General features: G+C 39.0%; 1 protein-coding gene across 1 annotated transcript in view; it reads right to left on the reverse strand.

The window, feature by feature from the left end:
* DISC1 (DISC1 scaffold protein) overlaps window positions 1-18845 on the reverse strand; it is a 195497-nt gene that overhangs the window by 140487 nt on the left and 36165 nt on the right. Inside the window, exon 4 of the mRNA XM_027683381.1 lies at window positions 1588-1738. Within this exon, the coding sequence (XP_027539182.1) occupies window positions 1588-1738 (151 nt within the window). The remainder of the gene's footprint in view (window positions 1-1587; window positions 1739-18845) is intronic.

Genomic DNA, 18845 nt, shown 5'->3' on the forward strand with positions numbered 1-18845 from the left:
CAACAACAACAAACCAAACAAGAAGTCTGGGGTATACTGGTTTTGTTCCAGTTCAAAATTAAAATAAAAACCCAAGTCTACAAATTTTCCTTGAAGAAGCAGTCATGTTTTCTACTGTACTATCTAAAAATAATTTTGGAAAAGTCTTAAACCTCTTTACAGAAGACAAAGCGTATGCTTGCTGTATCAACAAGAGTGTCGGACCACAGACAAAGCAGTATAAAAGGCTACAAGAATCAAATGAGCAAAAAAAAAAAAAAGGGGGGGGCACAACAATAGTCAAGCTCAAAGAAAGGAGTGTGCACTAGACAGAAAAGAGGATATTAATCTGACCCTGAAAAATGGCACTGCTCAGACCTGCGCAAAGAGAGGAGTTACAGATCTAATCATACAAAGAACAAGAACACTTTCATAACTATATATAACATCTATTTTATATATTAAAAAAATTGTATATATATTATATAGGGACAAAAATAAGTAGACTTTGTATCTGAAGAATGCTTTAGTGACTCAGTTTCTATGACAGAGACACCGCCACCTCTAGAGTCAAAATCATTATTACAAATTAATGCATAGAGTGAACACATCTTAATGGTGTATCCTGATCTTAAATGAATGGTAAAACAGCCTCTTAGAGCCTCAGAAGGTAGAAGGAAACAGCTCTGAAGGAGTGCAGTTTGTTTTAAACCTCCCATATTAGTAGATGCTATAAACAGAGGCTAAAAATAACTTCAGAAACTCAAATTTTGCAAAAAAAAATTTCTATTATCTTTACTGATTTTATGTAATTTTCATGTCTATCAAAAATTACACCCAAACATATTGACTAGCACACTGCAGCCTTTATATGTACCAGCTGCCAGAAAACAAAAGGTTTTTCTTCTTTCATTTGTGCTACTGCATTTGAGAATAGCTTTCAATACCTATAAAGCATCCTCTTACTTCTAACAACAGTAACTAGGAGCATAGACAAAGACAAAACAAGAAACAGAGGCAATTTTTTTTTTCCTAAGCTGACTACCCCCCTTGGGTCATCCAACATATCTCACATTCCCCCAATCTTTGAAGTTGTTATCCCTTCAAGACAAGGCTGAGAATCTATTTTTGTGACTTTGTACAGTTCCGAGCACAATACTGCCACCTAACAAGTAGCATACAAAAGGAAGCTCCAAAAGATCTATTCATATCAAAAAATAATCTGGTTTTACTTTATATTTAAATATCCTTTCATTGCCTGAAAGGGAGCATCAGAATTAACTCCACGGGGAACCGCTGCTCAAGCTGCGTTGCTGTGGTATGCTCAAGTTGCCATGCCAAGGATTCAATCCCATTCCCACTCAACATCAATCAGAAATGTTCCATTTAATTTGCCAGTTCATCATGATCAATGTTTTTCAGGGCAATTCTGAAAGAATTGCAGAAAGAAAAAAAAAGAGTGGCAGGGTGAGATTTTCATAAACAAGTTCCATATTGATATGTTAGAAGGTAATTAAAACTCTTTATTAAAATTATTCATAAAGTGTATTCTGCATTTTGAGAAAAAGAGAAGCACCATTTTACATGATAATGAATCAGCAAACTTACCGATGATCAGCAGCCCAGCGCAATGCTGCCTGAACTTGGGTAATGAATCTATCCAAAAAACTGCTAACTGAAGGATGCCTTGAAGGAAGTTGAAATTTTAAAGATTTTTTCTCTTTCTCCAGTTCTTCCAGTTTCCGTCTAAATTTATCAGCTAGAAATTAAATTTAAAAAAAAAAAAAAAGGAAAATTAAACAGTGACAAAACAGTCCTGTTTTACCCAAAGAAAAAAAATGTCTCTTTCAAAAAAAATAAAATCCACTTCACAGATGGTTCTTCTTCTTCTTCCCCTTTTGATAAAAAGTATCAGTCTGTTTTGCTCAAGGATGAATTAACAAGACTACAATGGAAAACATCAAATAACCAAGATGCTGAGCTACTTTATTCTATGACAAGGACAAAACTGCAGGCTTCACAGCACTTTCACAGAGTTTTAATTTGATAGGGCTCCAAAGAATTGGTTCAAAGTTATCATCCATGCTCTTTTCCTGGAGTAACTGCTGAAAATTCAATTCTAGTAACACTGCTACTCTTCACTGCTTCAGTATGTCTTAAAACTTAAATGGCAGTTACACATTTAAATTCTGGCCTTTTAAAAACTTGTATTGTTATTAGGTCAAGAACTGAAGAATGAGATACAATATCACAGCAGTATATTTCAGCAGAAAATGCACATGTAACTATAGCAGTTAAACAATCATCACATTCCAGGCTCTCCTGAGTTAGGCTTAGTTTATCATCCAACAAAGAGATTTACTTTCAACTTTAAATAAAAATGATAGTGTTCTCTAAGAGAGTGCTTTGATTCTACCATAACACTACACATTTCTTAGGGTAACCACTTCTCTATATGTTACTTCTTATTTGTTTTCTGTCCCTGTGTAGAAAACAAAGGAACATCTTTTTAATTGCTAATTATTATTTCCAGTACGTCTATCTTCTATTGTGCCAGTGTGCTAGCAAAATCACATACATGACAGATAACAAGACTTCCTGGTCCAAGATAGAACACCTTTGATGATACATTAGTCAAATCAAAGAGTTTTGAGCTAACCCACAAACGGAAAATCTTTACAGTTCAGTACTTTCCTTGTGACCTCACTGCCTACAATTTTGTGTAATTAGCAATCCTTCTAACATTTTCAATACATTACTATCAGAATAACATCCACTCGTGCATGCTTTTTATTGCTTATTTTCTTTCTTTACCCTCGAAGGTGGTTTAAGAAGAAGAGTTGTTTATATTTACTGGTTTAGTGAAATGATGTATTTTTACAATAATCTATCATTAGTATTGATCTTCATTCTGCTTCTGTGCCAACAGGTTGGAATAAAGACATAGAACTTACTAATGAGACTATATCTTCCAGGCCAGCATACTGTTCCAGGGTAAACTCACTTTGTTGTTATCACTGTAGTGCAAAACATTGGCAAAAGGCTCTTGCTGAAATGAGCACCCCACTCCAAGTACCCATATGCATATTATTCCTACAAAGTAGAAAAACACCTTTTCAGTAGTGGAGGTGAACCACAACTGTGGTGCATTTCTCAGGGACCACAGCTGAACAGATTCATCCTATCCCTATCACCACAAGGAAACTGAAATTTGGGCCAAGATGAGACTCCCAGTCCCATATTTTGACCAGAAAAACATATCAGCGTTTGCATGCTGACTTGCCACTTGACATTTCCAACTCAGCCATCAAAAATACCAGTGTTACAAACAGAAGAGTAAGGATCGAAAAGGCTGGATTGTGACCAACAATCACTGAATGCCAAAACACATAGAAAAACCTCCTTTTACTCACGCAATTCACCAGTGGGCTTGCTGGGACTTGTGGCAGCCCTCTACAGCCATTTAACAATGTCATCATTGTTCTTCGACATAATTATGCTCATACGGTGTTTGCACGTCCAGTTGTTTCATCATTCTACTCCTACCCTTCCTGGCCCTAGAAACAGGCTATTTTGGGAAGGACAACAGATGAGGGGATCCACATGCCAATTCATTCTCTCTTTCATTAATTCTTGGCTGCATTCTGCTTTACATATTCCAATTTACACAGTATTCAATTAGTTTCTAGTAACAGACGCTTCTAAATAATTTGTTCCACTGGCATTTTATAAGTAATATGGCTGGTCATATTTACTTATCTCTCTGCACTAATTGATTTTTTTACCCTTGCAGCATTGCTGTGAGGGGTTATGTCTCAAGAGAGTCCAGTGCCACTGAGCTGAACACTGAAGCATTCAGCTTTTAGGATCCTTTCCTGGAAAGGAGACCCCTGCCATTTGACCTTGCTGATGTCTTCAGTGCAGGAACTCAAGAACCTCAGTGCCAGTTGCAGAGCTGGGAACCATTCAAATAAGGCTCATCCCAGTCCAGCTTTCAGTCTTGCAGCTCAAGAGAAATTTGGATCAAGCAGAAGTAATGGAAATTATCAGAAGTCTAGCAAACAGGATGTGAAAAAGAGGGCAATAAGCACAGTTCCTCAATCTAGCAGAGATAAAGACTGAGGGGAATAACTTCCAGTACTATTACAAACAAGCAAGCTACAAAGAAAGCAGTAATACAATTATTTTCACCTTCCCTTAGAACTTGAGTCCTCAGTATAAACCTGAGATGCAGCAGAGGACATGAGGAAAAATGTTAGATATAGTAGAGTGCTAAATCTAACTGCCAAGGTTAGACAGGGAATCACCACCAGTGTTGATTTTTAGGTCAGACAAACATCTCTCAGGAATAGCTCTGGCAGAGTTTTTAAGGTTTTTAAGTTTTTAAGACCAGAAAAACCAGATGTGTTCTCTTCTTTTAACAAGGGCAAGTACAGGATTATGCACCTGGGATGGGGCAACCCTGGATGTACATACAGAATGGGGAACGAGAGGCTGGAGAGCAGTGGCAGGAAAGGGACCTGGGGGCTCCGGTCGATGGCCAAGTTGAATATGAGTCAGCAGTGCCCTGGCAGCCAGGAGGGCCAACCATGTCCTGGGGGGCATCAGGCAAAGCATCGCCAGCCGGTCGAGGGAGGGGATTGTCCCGCTCTGCTCTGCACTGGTGCAGCCTCACCTTGAATATTGTGTGCAGTTTTGGGCACTGCAATATAAGAAAGATACTAAACTATCAAAGATCATCCAACAGAGGGCAATGAAGATGGTGAAGGGTCTAGAGGGGAAGCCATACGAGGAGTGGCTGAGGTCACTTGGTTTGTTCAGCCTGGAGAAAAGGAGACTGAGGGGAGACCTCATTGCAGTCTACAGCTTCCTCATGAGGGAAGTGGAGGGGCAGGCACTGATCTCTTCTCTCTGGGGACCAGTGACATGATCCTAGGGAATGAGCTGAAGTTATGTCAGGGGAGGTTTAGGTTGGATATCAGAAAAAGGTTCTTCACCCAGAGAGTGGTTGAGCACTGGAACAGGTTACCAAGGGAAGTGGTCACAGCACCAAGTCTGACAGAGTTCAAGAAGGATTTGGCCAATGCGCTCGGCACATGGTGTGATTCTTGGAGCTGTCCTGTGCAGGGCCAGGAGTTGGATTTGATGATCCTTGTGGGTCCCTTCCAACTCAGAATAGACTGTGTGGTTCTGTGTGATCCTTTTCACCATATTTTCTAGGATTTTTCAGCCAAAAAGCAGACATGGAAGACCTTTGCTATTCCTAAGTCATCTAACTCATGGAAACAACATTCTTTTACTTCCATTTTAGTCTTGTAAGCTTGTTATTCTAACACAGAAAAGACCTTCACAGAATCCTCAAAACTCACTGATGGACTGAGACACCAAAAAAAAAACATGCATTCAGATATCTCTGTCACAAAGAAAGGCTTAATATTTTTATGCTCTGTCCCATACTTCACTTCAAAGTAAGTTATTTAATGCACAGCTTACATGCAAAAAGCAATCCCCTCATTTGATGAAGTTCTTAAATGAAGGAACTCTAATGTATTCAGTACATACTGTTTTACATTCATTCATTCATGGCCAGGCTTCGCGAACGAAGATTTGGGAAGGGCTCTACCCATGTTTGTTGCAAGCGCGTTGGTGGCTAAAAAGGCCAATACGAGAAAGGCATGTCCGGTTGCAAAAGGACTGTTTTACAGAAGCATTTTAAAATGAGGCCTAATTCGGCCTCATTAGGCCTATCAGTCTTTTATATCATTGTATTCTGCTGATAGGTTGCTGCCTTGCAGAGCCCTACAGATAACCTAGACAAAGCTTCTACTTTTGTAGTGTAAACAGTAAAAGTTAACTCTTACATTACCCTCCATCACAATCCTTACCACCTAGTGTACTTCAGACATCCCGCTCAATCTAAAGCCAGTCCAGAATACATGCCTGGAAGATGCCAAGTGCTCTTCTCAGAGAGACAGCAGTTTGAGAACAGTGTTCTCTCCATATATCACATTTTGTAATAGCTTTGAGCAAAAGAAGCAATTTCTGTAATTTTTAATTGACCATGTGCTACCTCTACTTTTTACATACTCTGATATTCGTTTTGCTCCCTTGAAGAAAAGGTTCACTTTATCAGAACTATTTATCATCATTTAAAAAACATTTAAATAAATAATTTCAGTAAGGACAGAGCCTCATTTGCTATGTACTGCATATATTCAGGTTTATTTATGTCTGTATTAATAGGTGGGAATATGATCAATCATGTTATTCTACAAATTGCTGGACATTAAAAAAAGTGTTTCTTCAGCTAGTTCAAATAGGGAAGGTCATTTAATTCTAGCCCACAATTCAGCAGACAACCTTCTCCCTTTTCCCCTGCACTTCCTCCAAAATCTGAAGGCCCTAAAACAGGATTTGTGTAGGATTTACATGCATAAATCACACACTGCAGCCCTAAAATATTTTTTTCTTGCCTGCTAGATACTTTCAGAGACAGGTAACCTCCCCACCATTCACTTTCTTAAAAACTTAAAGCTTCCAAGATGACCGAAGTGTTTTTGTATACTACGCATCAAAGACAGCTACCTATTTCGTAAGAACTAAAGAAGTCTTAGGTTCAGATCCAAAGAGCCCTCTAGCAACCTGTGTCCAACCACACATAGTAGCAGGTGTTTAATAATAATGGCCCATCTTCGCGAACGAAGATTTGGGGAAAGGTCTTTTACCTTTCCAGCCTGCGCAATGGATTTTTTAGGTGAGACACAGCCTGCGCTGAACTGAGCCCACCCTTTAATCCTAAGGTTCATCTGCCGGGGCCAAGCAAGCTTGGACAATGGCAGTGAGGTCCTCAGGACGTAGGTTTGTTTAGAGTGTCCTTCTCATAGATGGATGGCCACACAGGGCTAACGACCTCCATCAGGCCAGGAGACCGGGATTTGAACCCGTGGTCGCAGCAGTGAAAGTCCTGCATGCTAACCACTAGGCCACCAGGGGTCTCAGCAGGTGTTTAGAGAGGAGACTAAGAACCAGAGTGCAAAGTGCCCCCTTCCTGTTCCTGAACCTCTAATGTCTGTCAGCTAAAAAATTTCTTATGTGAGACACTACTCTTAGATCTCTCCACAGCTTTAAGTAGGGGGAAGAAACAAAATCACCAACAAGTGGATGTTTGTCCACCAGAAACTTCTCTTTTTTCAGGCTATCTATGGTTTTGGTCTCCAAAATATACCATAACAGAGAACTTAAAAATTAAATTATGAATTAAACACATACTCCATTTGGTAATTTGAGGAGTCTAATGTGGAGCTTGAATACATGACTGAATACATCTGGAGAACAGACTAGTAAGCAAGGTGTCTACAGTCCAATTACTAGCATTGGCCTCCTGCAAAATAACTTGTGGGACAACACGCAGATCAATTAATATCCAAATATGACACGTAAAGACATATAGTGTGATAAGAACTGAAGACATTACAAGCACCTGGAGTACATATGGGCTCTTAATTTAAGAATACAGTAATTAACCACTTAACAGTACCAAAAACATACACAGCCCTAAAAATAAACATACTTGATATGGGTAAATGGGAGCTTCAGATTACACTTTTATAGTTGAGCAGCTAGACCTTACCATGTGCTGTCTGGTCACCAGTACAGAGCAAAATCTTTTCTACCTTCCAATCAGCCTTGAACATGGAAAACAGCAAAATAAACCCACCGCAAAGTCAAACTGCACATCTGGTGCTCTGAAAACTCCAAGAAGACAAGGGGTTGGGAACAGACACTAGAGGAGTCTGCTGAAGCAACAGGAGTAGCAGAGCTATGCCTACCCTAGTGACAGCGTGGACTAATAGGAAAACATCTGCAGAGCAAAACAGTTCAGAATTGAGGCCCCAACATCTACAGTTCAGAAGGTCCTACTTCAGACTAAGTTTAGTGTAATCCCATGGAATGACAGACAGTAAAACAGTTGGACCTTTGGGTACCTCTGCAGCATATCTTCAGACTTTGTCCCACCGGAAAGAAAAACAACCCACGTAGTCCAAGATTGCTTTACAATGCAAAGCAAAGCACAGTAATTAAATTATCCTGCTTATCCACCACTTCACTTTTTCCATCCCAATCAAAAAGGCAACTTTGTGAAATTTCACACTCCACCTGTGCTCCTGAACTATCAAAACTACCTTGAGGAACAGCAGAACAAACCAAACTCCCAGCTGCTGAACATCCTTTGGAGTCAGAAGCTACTGACACAAAATTCACCCTCAAGCAGGAGGAACAAAATCTACAGAGAGTGCTACAACTCCATAATTCCTTGGTATGTGTGTAGTCCATAGCTTTGTCACTCTCAGTACAGATGACAAACCCTTCTGATTCCTACTGAGATGCTAGATTGATGTTTGCTTCCAATTCTGGTGCTATTTAAAGACTAGTAACCTGAAGACTACAAGAAAACAGGACTCTTACATTCCCTGACAGACTCAAGGCATCAGAGTAGCCAAAACACACAGCAATGACTTAAAGTAGTATTCAGTGCCACAAGTTTCCCCTCCTGCAGTCAACATCGGCTGTCTATTCTCGCTCTAATTCCTTTTCCTTTCCTAGCAATGAGGCACCACTATACATAAATCAGATGGGGGAGGAAAGGGAAGGAAACCTGGTACTCAAAATAATCCCTTCAAGAGAAGCAACAGAAAACAGCATCTAAAAGATTTCTTAAAACTACTGCTCAAGCACATTCTCTGCCTCCCAGCAAGCTCTGCATTTTCCACCCATCAGTTCATACCAATTACAAGCCAGGAAATTGCAGCCTCCTTAAAACATACAACATTTCAGAATTTCATGTACTGAACATCAGCGTTGCAGCAGGGTTGGGAAGTCTGAAAGCTTCAAAAAACACAAGAACAGACATTTTAGCCGTTATTACAAAAAGAAACTTGACACATTGGCAGATATTCATTTTCCTCATCTAATTCATATTGAATTTAAGAGCATTCATTCAGCTTTGAATTAAAAGTTAATTTCTCAGAAGTTTCACAGATGCTTCTGCTAAAGCACAACATCAAGTTTACACCTTAATGTTTAAAAGTCAATGCTATACATGGTATTTCATCGCAGCAAGGCACTAGTGGAAAGCCTAGAGTAGACTTTCAGCATCAATGTTGACTAGTGTCCCTACTTCGTAGAACATACACAGCAGCAGCATCACTGATAGACTGTCACTCAGATCCATAAGGTGTTCTCTAACTCTTAATAACAACAGTTAAATGGATTTATGGGAACAAGCTGTAGAATTCTGTGGGGTTTGTGAGGGAGTAGGTACAGTTACTTTCAACATGAGTAGGAACATAAGCAAGAAGCCACAAAGCCAGAAAGGTTCTTCCAGCACATCTCTGGGAAATATACAGGGTGAGAGCCCAGCAAGAAAACATCAGAGTCCTGACATGGACAATTAATCTCTTAAATTACTTGGTCAAGGTTAGAAGAATTTTCCTTTCCCATGTTACTTTCTCCTCAGCTGCAATGATGCAGTGTGAACTATCCTCACAGCTGTTCTTTCTGGGCTGAGTTTAAGGACATCAGGACTATTTGGATAAACTTACATTACAGTTTCCTGTGACATGACTGTTCTGCAAGCAAAGTAGTTATTATTTGCCACTATCATCTCACAGAAGAGCCTCACCTCAACTGGAGGCTCCAATTTTACTAGGCTCAGACAACAGGGGTTAAAAAAAACACCCTACTCCTAATCCACAAAACAAATGACTGCTGAAGAGGAAAACAGATAGGACAATCCATTAGACTACACTCCAGGTGAAAATCAGGGACAATAATTTCAGTGTACCGGAAGCAGCTTAATCTCCATTGCACTTAATCTGACACTTCTGAAAAACATTAAGATTTGGTAGTATTTTAATAGCAAATCTTTTAATATTAAGAGCTTCATAAGTATTTCACATTAGAGCATAAACTAGCTACTTCCATAATTTTCTAAATGCTGCACTAATCACAATTTTTCAAGTCCCCAACATGCATAACAGGTACTGAAATAGCAGGCAGTTTTCCATATGTAGCAACCTTTGTAATTCATTCCTGTAACTGCACTAAAAGTACAATTCCATACAGTATCTATCCCATACAGTCATTCCCTTCAGATTTGCTGCATTTGTAAATTCCTTCAAACACCGCAAGAGTTCATGTATAGGCATGTTTTGGAGACATTTCTCCTTTAGCCAATTCACAATACAAAATAAACAGTGCCCCATTGACTGTTTGCTTTTCATAGTCTTTCATAAACCTCAAGTTTCCAATGAAACCACCAAGATGCCTACATTTCCAACATGCCTTTACAATAAAAATAATTTACAGTAACATCAAAAGATATATTAAAGAGGGGAAAAAAGCTGATTGCTGGTACACTTTGATACCAACATTATTCTTTAAGTAGTGCTGACAGTACTGTCACTACATATGAGATTTTACAGAAATAAAGAAAAACATGTACTGCTGATTCCAGGCTGCATCTGTATCTTTAAAAAAGTCAGGCTATACAGCACAATGGCACAGACAACCATTGTGAATTAAATTCTACTCTGAAAAAGATCCCTCAAGACAAGAAAGCTGGCAGAAATCAATGCAAAGCTCCTTGGCTAGCAATACCACTCCTTCTTTATTTCAGATGGTAGAGGAAAAGCTTTGGTAGAGGTCTCTAATCAGTGTGCTTCACATACGTGAACTATAAGCTGTATATTAATGTCAGCTGTGGACGATTCCATCCCAGTTCACTGTCTCTTTCCTTGCTCCAAGAATCTCTAAGCCAACATCTGTCTTTCTTTGCTGCCTCTAATAAATGCCATGGGTTGATTGGAAAAGAGGTGAGTCAATTAACAGTGAAACAATGCAATACTCTACAACTAATTGCATTCTATTGTGAGATACCTGTCATCTTTATACAGCAAGTTCTAAATACTCTAAAAAGAAATTTAAAAATCCGATGGTCTACATCTGGGCTTTTATATCAAGGATTTTATGACTAGAGACAGTCAGATTATGTTGGGACTTTTTTGTACCAGGTTCTATTTAAGTACATATTGTGAATCTAAAATGCTTTGTTCCAGCTGTCAAACAAAGAAAAGGATCCTTTATTATTGCCAAACTTGAATATATTGAGAATATCATCCTAAAGCACACCATTTGAAAGAATTTTTTTTTATGACAGAAGTCACAAACTAGAATAGATAATATACACAGTTTTATCTTCCCACTTTTAAAAGTCACGTTGCAAAAAAATGCACAACAAAGCGAGACAAATTCTAGGCTAAGAAACAGCAATAAGTGGGTGCAGAGTTGCTTAAAGTTGAAGTTTGAAATAAAATAGCACAGATTTTTGAAGTGTGGTGTATATTAAATATTGTATTTGTATATTATTTTGCAATGTTTCCCAAGGACTATAATATGTGAAAAAAAAATCGGCTTGCAGTTCTGCTTAAGCCAACAGCTACAGATCAATACCATCAAAACCAAAATGCAATTAGACAACATTATCTTCCTTCTGTGGCAAAGCACACTGATGAAAAGGTAAAATATTACTTCTTATAGAATGAGTATTACACACAGAGAACTACAAATACAAATGCACACATGCAACTCCAAAGCAATTGTTCTGAAAACTGCAGTGAGGAAACTCGAAGCTTCTAGAAACAAAAGGGGAGAGAGTAGATAAAGGAAGTCTTTGTGGTAACAGAGCTGAAAACAGTATATCCATTCATTTTGGATGAGTACCTAGATGCCAGAATTTTACTTCTGGTTAAAGCAAATCTTTCTTCTGCCTCTCTTGCTCCCTGCATTCTCCTTCATGAGCTTCCACAGTACTGCTCAATGTTTGCTTGTATCCCAGGTCTCCACTCTCGCATTTAGTAGCCTACATATTCTCAAATATACACATCTAATTTTATTATTTCTTCCTTATCCCCAGTGCTCTTCAAGACTTAAAACTTTACCATCAAATTAAACTGATACCCTTTCCCAAGCACTCTGCATCAAGTACATAACAAAACCAAAAACTGTTTAAGAACTATTAAACTTAGTTTAGCCCAGCAATTTTTCCAATTTCTACCATTGATCACTGTTCTAGCTCCAAAAGTTACACCATTCTACTTTATCCAGAAAAGGTCATATTCTAAGAAAGCAAGTAGTAAGGGAGAACAGTTTACAAAATGTCCCTGTTGATCTCAGACTACTTTGGCTGTCGTAGTAAAAAAGGGATTCACAAAATTTAAAATTTCATCGAATCATACAATGGTTTAAGTTGGAAGGGACCTTTATGGTCATCTAGTCCAACCCCACAGCAATAAGCAGGGATATCTTTGACTACATCAGGCTGCTCAGAGCCCCATTCAGGCTGACCTTGAATGTTTCCAGAGAAGGAGCATCCATTACCTCTCTGCACAACCTGTTGCAGTGTTTCAACCACCCTCACTGTAAAAAATTTCTTCCTTGTATCTAGTCAGAGCCAATAATTTCTACCAACTCCAGAAATCTGAATTCAATGGCAAAGGAAATCATTTAAGCACAGAATAGCTTCTGACTGCTAATATCTGGTGACTTATTTCCTGCCTTCCCTTTGAACTTGGCCTCACTAATCAATTCCCTCTCCTCAACAATTCATAGGCATCCTTATATCTTAATTTCTCTCCTTTCACCCTCTTCCCTTCCCACATCCTTCACCTCAGTTAGCATCTGCTTCTCTGGTCACTTTTCTTTTCCAAAAACAGACAAAATAAAACTTTTTGACTATTTTACTTACACCTGCAGTTCATCTGGCTTACATACACAAATACTGAGCCCTTGACTGTTTCCTACCTACCATCTTCAACATTGCTTTCCCAAGTCTGTTTTTGGCACAAAAGTGTATATGCAAAACAATTTAAATAATTTTGGGCAGTGACAACTGTAGTTGGATCCCGCAAAAAATAAAATATCAAATATAAAGTCTGCAAACCTTTTTTTTTTTCCCCCCCTAGAAACTGTTTAAAGCACACTTTGTCCTGTTGATCCTGAATTTCAAGACATCCTATATTTTCTGACATTTCCAAAATGGCACCAACTTCTGCTAAAAAAAAAAAAATCAGAAAGTTTGTGGGGCTCAGAGTACTGCACAAAGTAAACTTCTCTGCAGAAAGAGGCTCTCAAGCTGAACTGGATCAAAGCCACATCTCACTGAAATAACCTCAGAGGAGACACTTTCTCTGCTATCAAGTCATACATCATGTTGGCAGCTTTGCAGCAGTGTAACATTTTGCCCTGCAAGTCACCACCTCCCTACAAAGCACTGCCCTGAAACAAAGACTTTTCCAGCTCCCTACCCATGTGTTATAGCCCTTGCACTACAGACTTACTTCTGTGAATTGTTCCACTGTGTGAAAATTAGAGGACCTTCCCTTAACTGGCACAGAAACACAAGGAACACAAACAGCCTCCAAGCAAAGGTCTCAGGTATTCCTCTCAGGTAACAACTCCATACTGGAAGTGATATACATTCACAGACATATATAGATGGGTTCGTTTAGACCCATCTAAAAACTAAAAAAAAAAAAAAAAACAAAAAACCAAAAAAACAATCATCAAAAAAACCCACAACCCAGCAGGTTTGTATTCTAAGCGTTAGTTTGGTTTTGTTCAGCTATTTGCCCGTTCATGGCCTGTAAGCCTCCGTTACAGAAGATGAGCAGATATAACACATTTCCCTCAAACCAGCAGCCATGTCTTCTGCATGTGAAGAATAAAGCCTTGAAACACCCAGATCTTCACCACAACACTCATTCATAAATGATCCACTCCGTACAGTGGGGCAACAGGGCAAGAACTGAGCTGACAACTCAGAGGCACCACCTCTGAAACAGACCTATACCAACACATCAGGCACTGCGAGAGTAAATACACCCACCACATTCAAATGGTTACGGAGGCTTCCAGACACAAAGGTGGCAATTTCTACAAGCTTAGTCTCGGAGCTGCTCAAATTCCAACATCAGGGAAAAAGAATAAAACTACTAAATACAAGCCGGGCAACCACACCACACCATGTGGGGTATAGTCAGAATATGATGAAAAGCTTAGATTACTTGGCTCAAAAATCCAACATTCTACAAACAAAGCAGCGTAGGAATATCTCAAAATTCTGTTTCTCCATCCTCATCCATCCACCAGTACTTTTACAGAATTTTTTTGTGACATTACCAATAGCTCAGGAGTATTACAGGAAATAAAACAACAACTAAGAGTTGTTTGATTTCCCTATAGGAAGCTGACAAAACAATCTGTCTGTTCTGCATTGAAAAGATTTACATGAACACATGAAAGGAATTAACATAAAAACCTCACCAACATAGGTATATTTTTCTTATTGCTGCTTCCCATAAGCCTCTCAAAACACAGAATGCTAACCATAATATCACAGGAACCCACAAATCACAGGCATAGCATAACAAAAAGAAATAAAAGAAAAAACCCAGGAGCAGTTACAGGCATAACCAAGATAGCCCACCTAGAAAGAGTAACTTTTCTTAGTCCAGTTTCTTTTTATGCATCTACACATACCTAGACTTTCGACAAAAAAAAAAAGGCAGTAGGAATATGCAGCATGGTTTCATGGAAAGAGTTCTGCCATGGCTGCACCAGATGGCTTGAAGTCACACTGTGTATTCTCCCATGAACACCAATTTTACAGTGCCGCATTAGAGGATCTCAAACCAATAACCCGATTTCTTTCAGCTTCTAGGTCCTCTGTAAAAACATAGGTAGTAACAATTGCTCCATAGGGGCCTCATTAGGCTTAATTAACACCTGTGTGAGATCCTCAGAGAAAAGGATTGCTGTAATTACACAATTTGAGCTTCTACTTGCATAGGAAACCTTGTATTAACCCTTTCATAATTTGACCTTTTCAGAAACTATTCTGTATAGAAGACTATCACCTGCTGGAGTCACTTCTTAAATCTAATTTCAAAAGCAGATTAAGCCCATCATCTTTCCTATTTGAACAAACAGAATCCTGAAGTTTTTGGGGGGTTTTGTTTGGTTGTTTTTTTGGTTTTGTTTTTGTTTGTTTGTTTGTTTTGGGTTTTGTTTGTTTGGTTTGTTTTTTTTTTTTAATCATTATTCCTCACCTCCTTCTTTCCTTTCACATACACGTCAGGTTTTTTACATTTACAAAATTCCTTTCATTCTGGTTCTGAGCTCCTGAAAGTGTTTCAAGTGTAAGAATTACTCCTCAAACACACAGGGCAGTGGGTAGAGCTGCACAAGTGGATACCAGCAGAAGTCAGTAGGGAGAAAACCAAAGGCTCTCTAAGGAGGTTCCGCAGCCCTTTAACTCTACTTTGGTTCCCACTTCAGCAAAGCAGTTATGAATGAGACAACATGCCATCAACCACCAAATGAGTTGGAGGCCTGGCTGGATTGCATTCACATGGAAACAGCAGCGACCACCCAATGACAGCCACCACAAAGAAGTCCAACCTCTTCCAGCATGCAGATCCACAGAAGAGCCTCTTGCACGCCCCAACTGAGTGGAACACAGCAGTGCTGAGGCATCTTCACTAGTCCTCATACTTCAAGCTATGAGCCTTTAAAACTTTACATACAGGCTCACTGCCTTATCCCGCCTGAGCCCATGAAAGTTTCACTGCCTCCAGCAGCCTCTCCCCCTGTTCATCAGAGCCTCCTCAGGCTGGAAATGAAAGATGCCATACCAGTACCTGTGTTGACTAAGAGCCAGGTGGTAAGGGGAAGGAGGAGCAGAGTGGGACTCTGATGGGAGCACCTCCTAGCAACCAAGCTCAGGGAGAGGTTTGGCTATTGTCATGCTCTCCAGAAGGGGTTCAGAAAAAAGAGGTGCTCCAGAGAGGATGAGGGATTTGCCATTTTAACATGAAAGACAGAACGTCTTTGAAGTGTGATCATGTTTAGGCCCCAGAATTGCAGCTAACCAGGGGCAGGTTCTGCTTCCAGCTACTGCAGCTGAGCTTTCTACACATCTCCTGCAAGCATGTAAAACAAGTGCATTAAAGCCTCTTATCTTCTCTACCATGCATTGACTACAAATTAAAACATTGCAAGAAAATAGTTTTTATTAGCAGACAGCTTCACAATAACTGATCTCTATTTTCTTCATGAGTTACAATCAAATAGTATTGTTGCAATAGTGAATCTTGCTATGGGTTTCACTCTATGTCAGTACACCCACACAACTTGTTTTACCATAGCAAAATAAACATTTCTGCCCAGCTTCCCACAGTGATTCTGTCCAGCAGCATCCCCTGTTGTTGAAATGTTTGAGCAGATTGTCTTTAATGTAGTACTTGCTTGTTATTTCCGTGTGTGTAAACAGCAACCTCTACAAACACCTTTTTTTCTCCCTTCCAAATACCTCCTGGAAATGCAACAGAAAATAGCTGAGCTGCTTTTTCCCCCTCTCACACCCATTCAGATTCTTTTTACTTTACCTCAACTGGACAGCTTGAGAAGAACTGTGGTAAAATATGTAGATCAGACAGATGGCATTTGCTGCTCTTTTATCAGTCCTGCTGCTCAGTGGTTTCAAAAAGCCATGATAATTCATTACTTGAATAGTCCCAGATAGATCCTGAGTTCCACTACAACTTTTACTTATCCCTTATGAAAGTGGAATTATTTTATTTGTGGGAAGTATCAAAACCTTCCACCAGAGCAGAGATATTGGATTATAACAAGATACCTGAAATACCTGACCTTTGTTCTTTGCTTTCTCCTCAACAAGCACAATCCTCTTCCTCTTATTTCAACAGATCTGAAGAGAAGCTGACATCTGCACTTCCCATCTGGATCCATGGGGCAGGATGGCTCAGTTCTCCTTTTATGGTTCTCTTTACACTATCCGCCCTCACCCTAGAGTGTGCTCATAGCTCCTCCCCATAACCAGAACTTCTCTCTTCCCAGAATTATATCTTACCATAACTAAAAAGCTATTTAGACACATATCTATCTCCATCTTTGAGTGGCATGCATATACATATATATATACACATATCCTGCCATCCTCTTGAAAGACATGTCCTTCTTTGTCACACACTGAAAATTGTTTATCTGACTTTTATTCCTCTTCCTTTTATAAGACAAGTAGCAAGGTTAAAATATAGAAAACCACTGTTGTTTGGTTACAAAGCAATACAAAAATAATAAAAAAGTTAAACCGATAGATTTTATTCTGAAATATCACTATTTGATAAGGTTTACTAGAATCTCAGTTAACCAGTGTTCAAATTGCAATTTAGGCAGCAGTCACTTCTAAGCAAGCTGTCCCTTAGTGATGGAAGATATGCAAATAACTTTTATCACATTATTTACTGGAGGCTCCAGATTTCAACACACATCTGCTTTCAAACAATAAGCTCCCACCAAGTTAGTGTTCCATCAAATCTGTCAATTGCAACTCATTTGGTGCTACAGGACAAGCTGACACATTGCATAAAGGTCAAGTGGAAAAATGTCCCTTCCACTACATCAATGTCTAAATTGGTAAAGGTCACTCCATCCAATAATTGCTACTACAGAAAATAACTTTTGTGTAATCTACATGGTAGAGGAAAAAAAAGCAGTTGGAGTACCTAATTTTTTTCCAAGATATGACAAACTAACATTACTGTCATTTCATGATTGGAGTTCAAGGGGCTTTACAATCTCTAATTAAAACTCCAAGGACTGCAGTATGGCAAGTGATGATATACCCATTTTATGACCAAGCTCACCTGAAGCAGACTGCAGTAGCTCGCCTAAAGTTAAAATAGCAAAGAGCAAATATGATCACATAGCCTAAAACAAAACAAAAAATGGAAATCTGTTTTGGGTTTGGGTTGTTTTTTTTGGTTTTTTCTTTCTTTTAGCTCCCTGTTTCTGTATAAAATCCATTCTCTGTCATGAGAACTTTTTTCTTTTTCTTCAAAAAGTATCAGTCTATCACGTGTAAAAACACAGCGTGTTGTAAAAGATCAAATTAACATATACAAATACAGAAGTTAGCATTAGGTCACTTTAATGATAGAACTGAAATCTTAAGGCTAAGTGAGCAACACCCCAACCTACAGACACATGACCTTTGTCACCCAAGGAAGCCTGGGGTTGCGTTGTGCAATGATGGAAGAGAAAGAAAAGGAAGATGTTCAGGTTCACCTCACCTCACTACATCAATCTGAGTGCAATTCATATATAACTCTGTGTATTCTCAGCTTTCATTACTAACAAAAGATTAAAAATTGAACACTAGCACATAAGATTCAGATCCTGTATCATCAAGACAAGTTTGGAAGAAATTTTGCAGTTACTGGGAAGGGTGGTACAAATATTTTACACACTGGACTCTAAAACCAAAAACAATATACCATACAATTGATGCTCTGACTGTAAGCACCGGGTTTCTGGAGTTGCTGCAAAGCTGCTTAAATCTCAGTAGCCTTCCCAGGTGCTAGCTAAATATAACTAAAAACTGCTTGCATCCTAAGTAAGCTTTAGATTAAATAAAGAAGTAACAACTTTCTCTTAAAGCAACAAAAATTAACTGGAGGTAGCTGTAAGTCTGTCCCTAAGATACAGAATAAACATTAACTGCATGAATGTCTCCAGAATGAGGCTAATGGAAATTATATCACCATTAATAACAGAATCAGGCTATCCTGTCAATAAGTACTCTAAGAGATACAGTACCAGGTAACTGAAGCCACATACCTCTCTCTTTAAAAGCATTACTGCTTCATTAGGAAAAATCTGGCATAACATAGTAACACAGGTTTTCACTTCCACAGGGAAGAGAAGGTTGGAAGCTGACCAAGGGA

This window comes from Neopelma chrysocephalum, unplaced genomic scaffold (assembly GCF_003984885.1).
Source record: "Neopelma chrysocephalum unplaced genomic scaffold, ASM398488v2 Primary Assembly neopelma1_23, whole genome shotgun sequence".
In the NCBI taxonomy this organism is placed as follows: domain Eukaryota; kingdom Metazoa; phylum Chordata; class Aves; order Passeriformes; family Pipridae; genus Neopelma; species Neopelma chrysocephalum.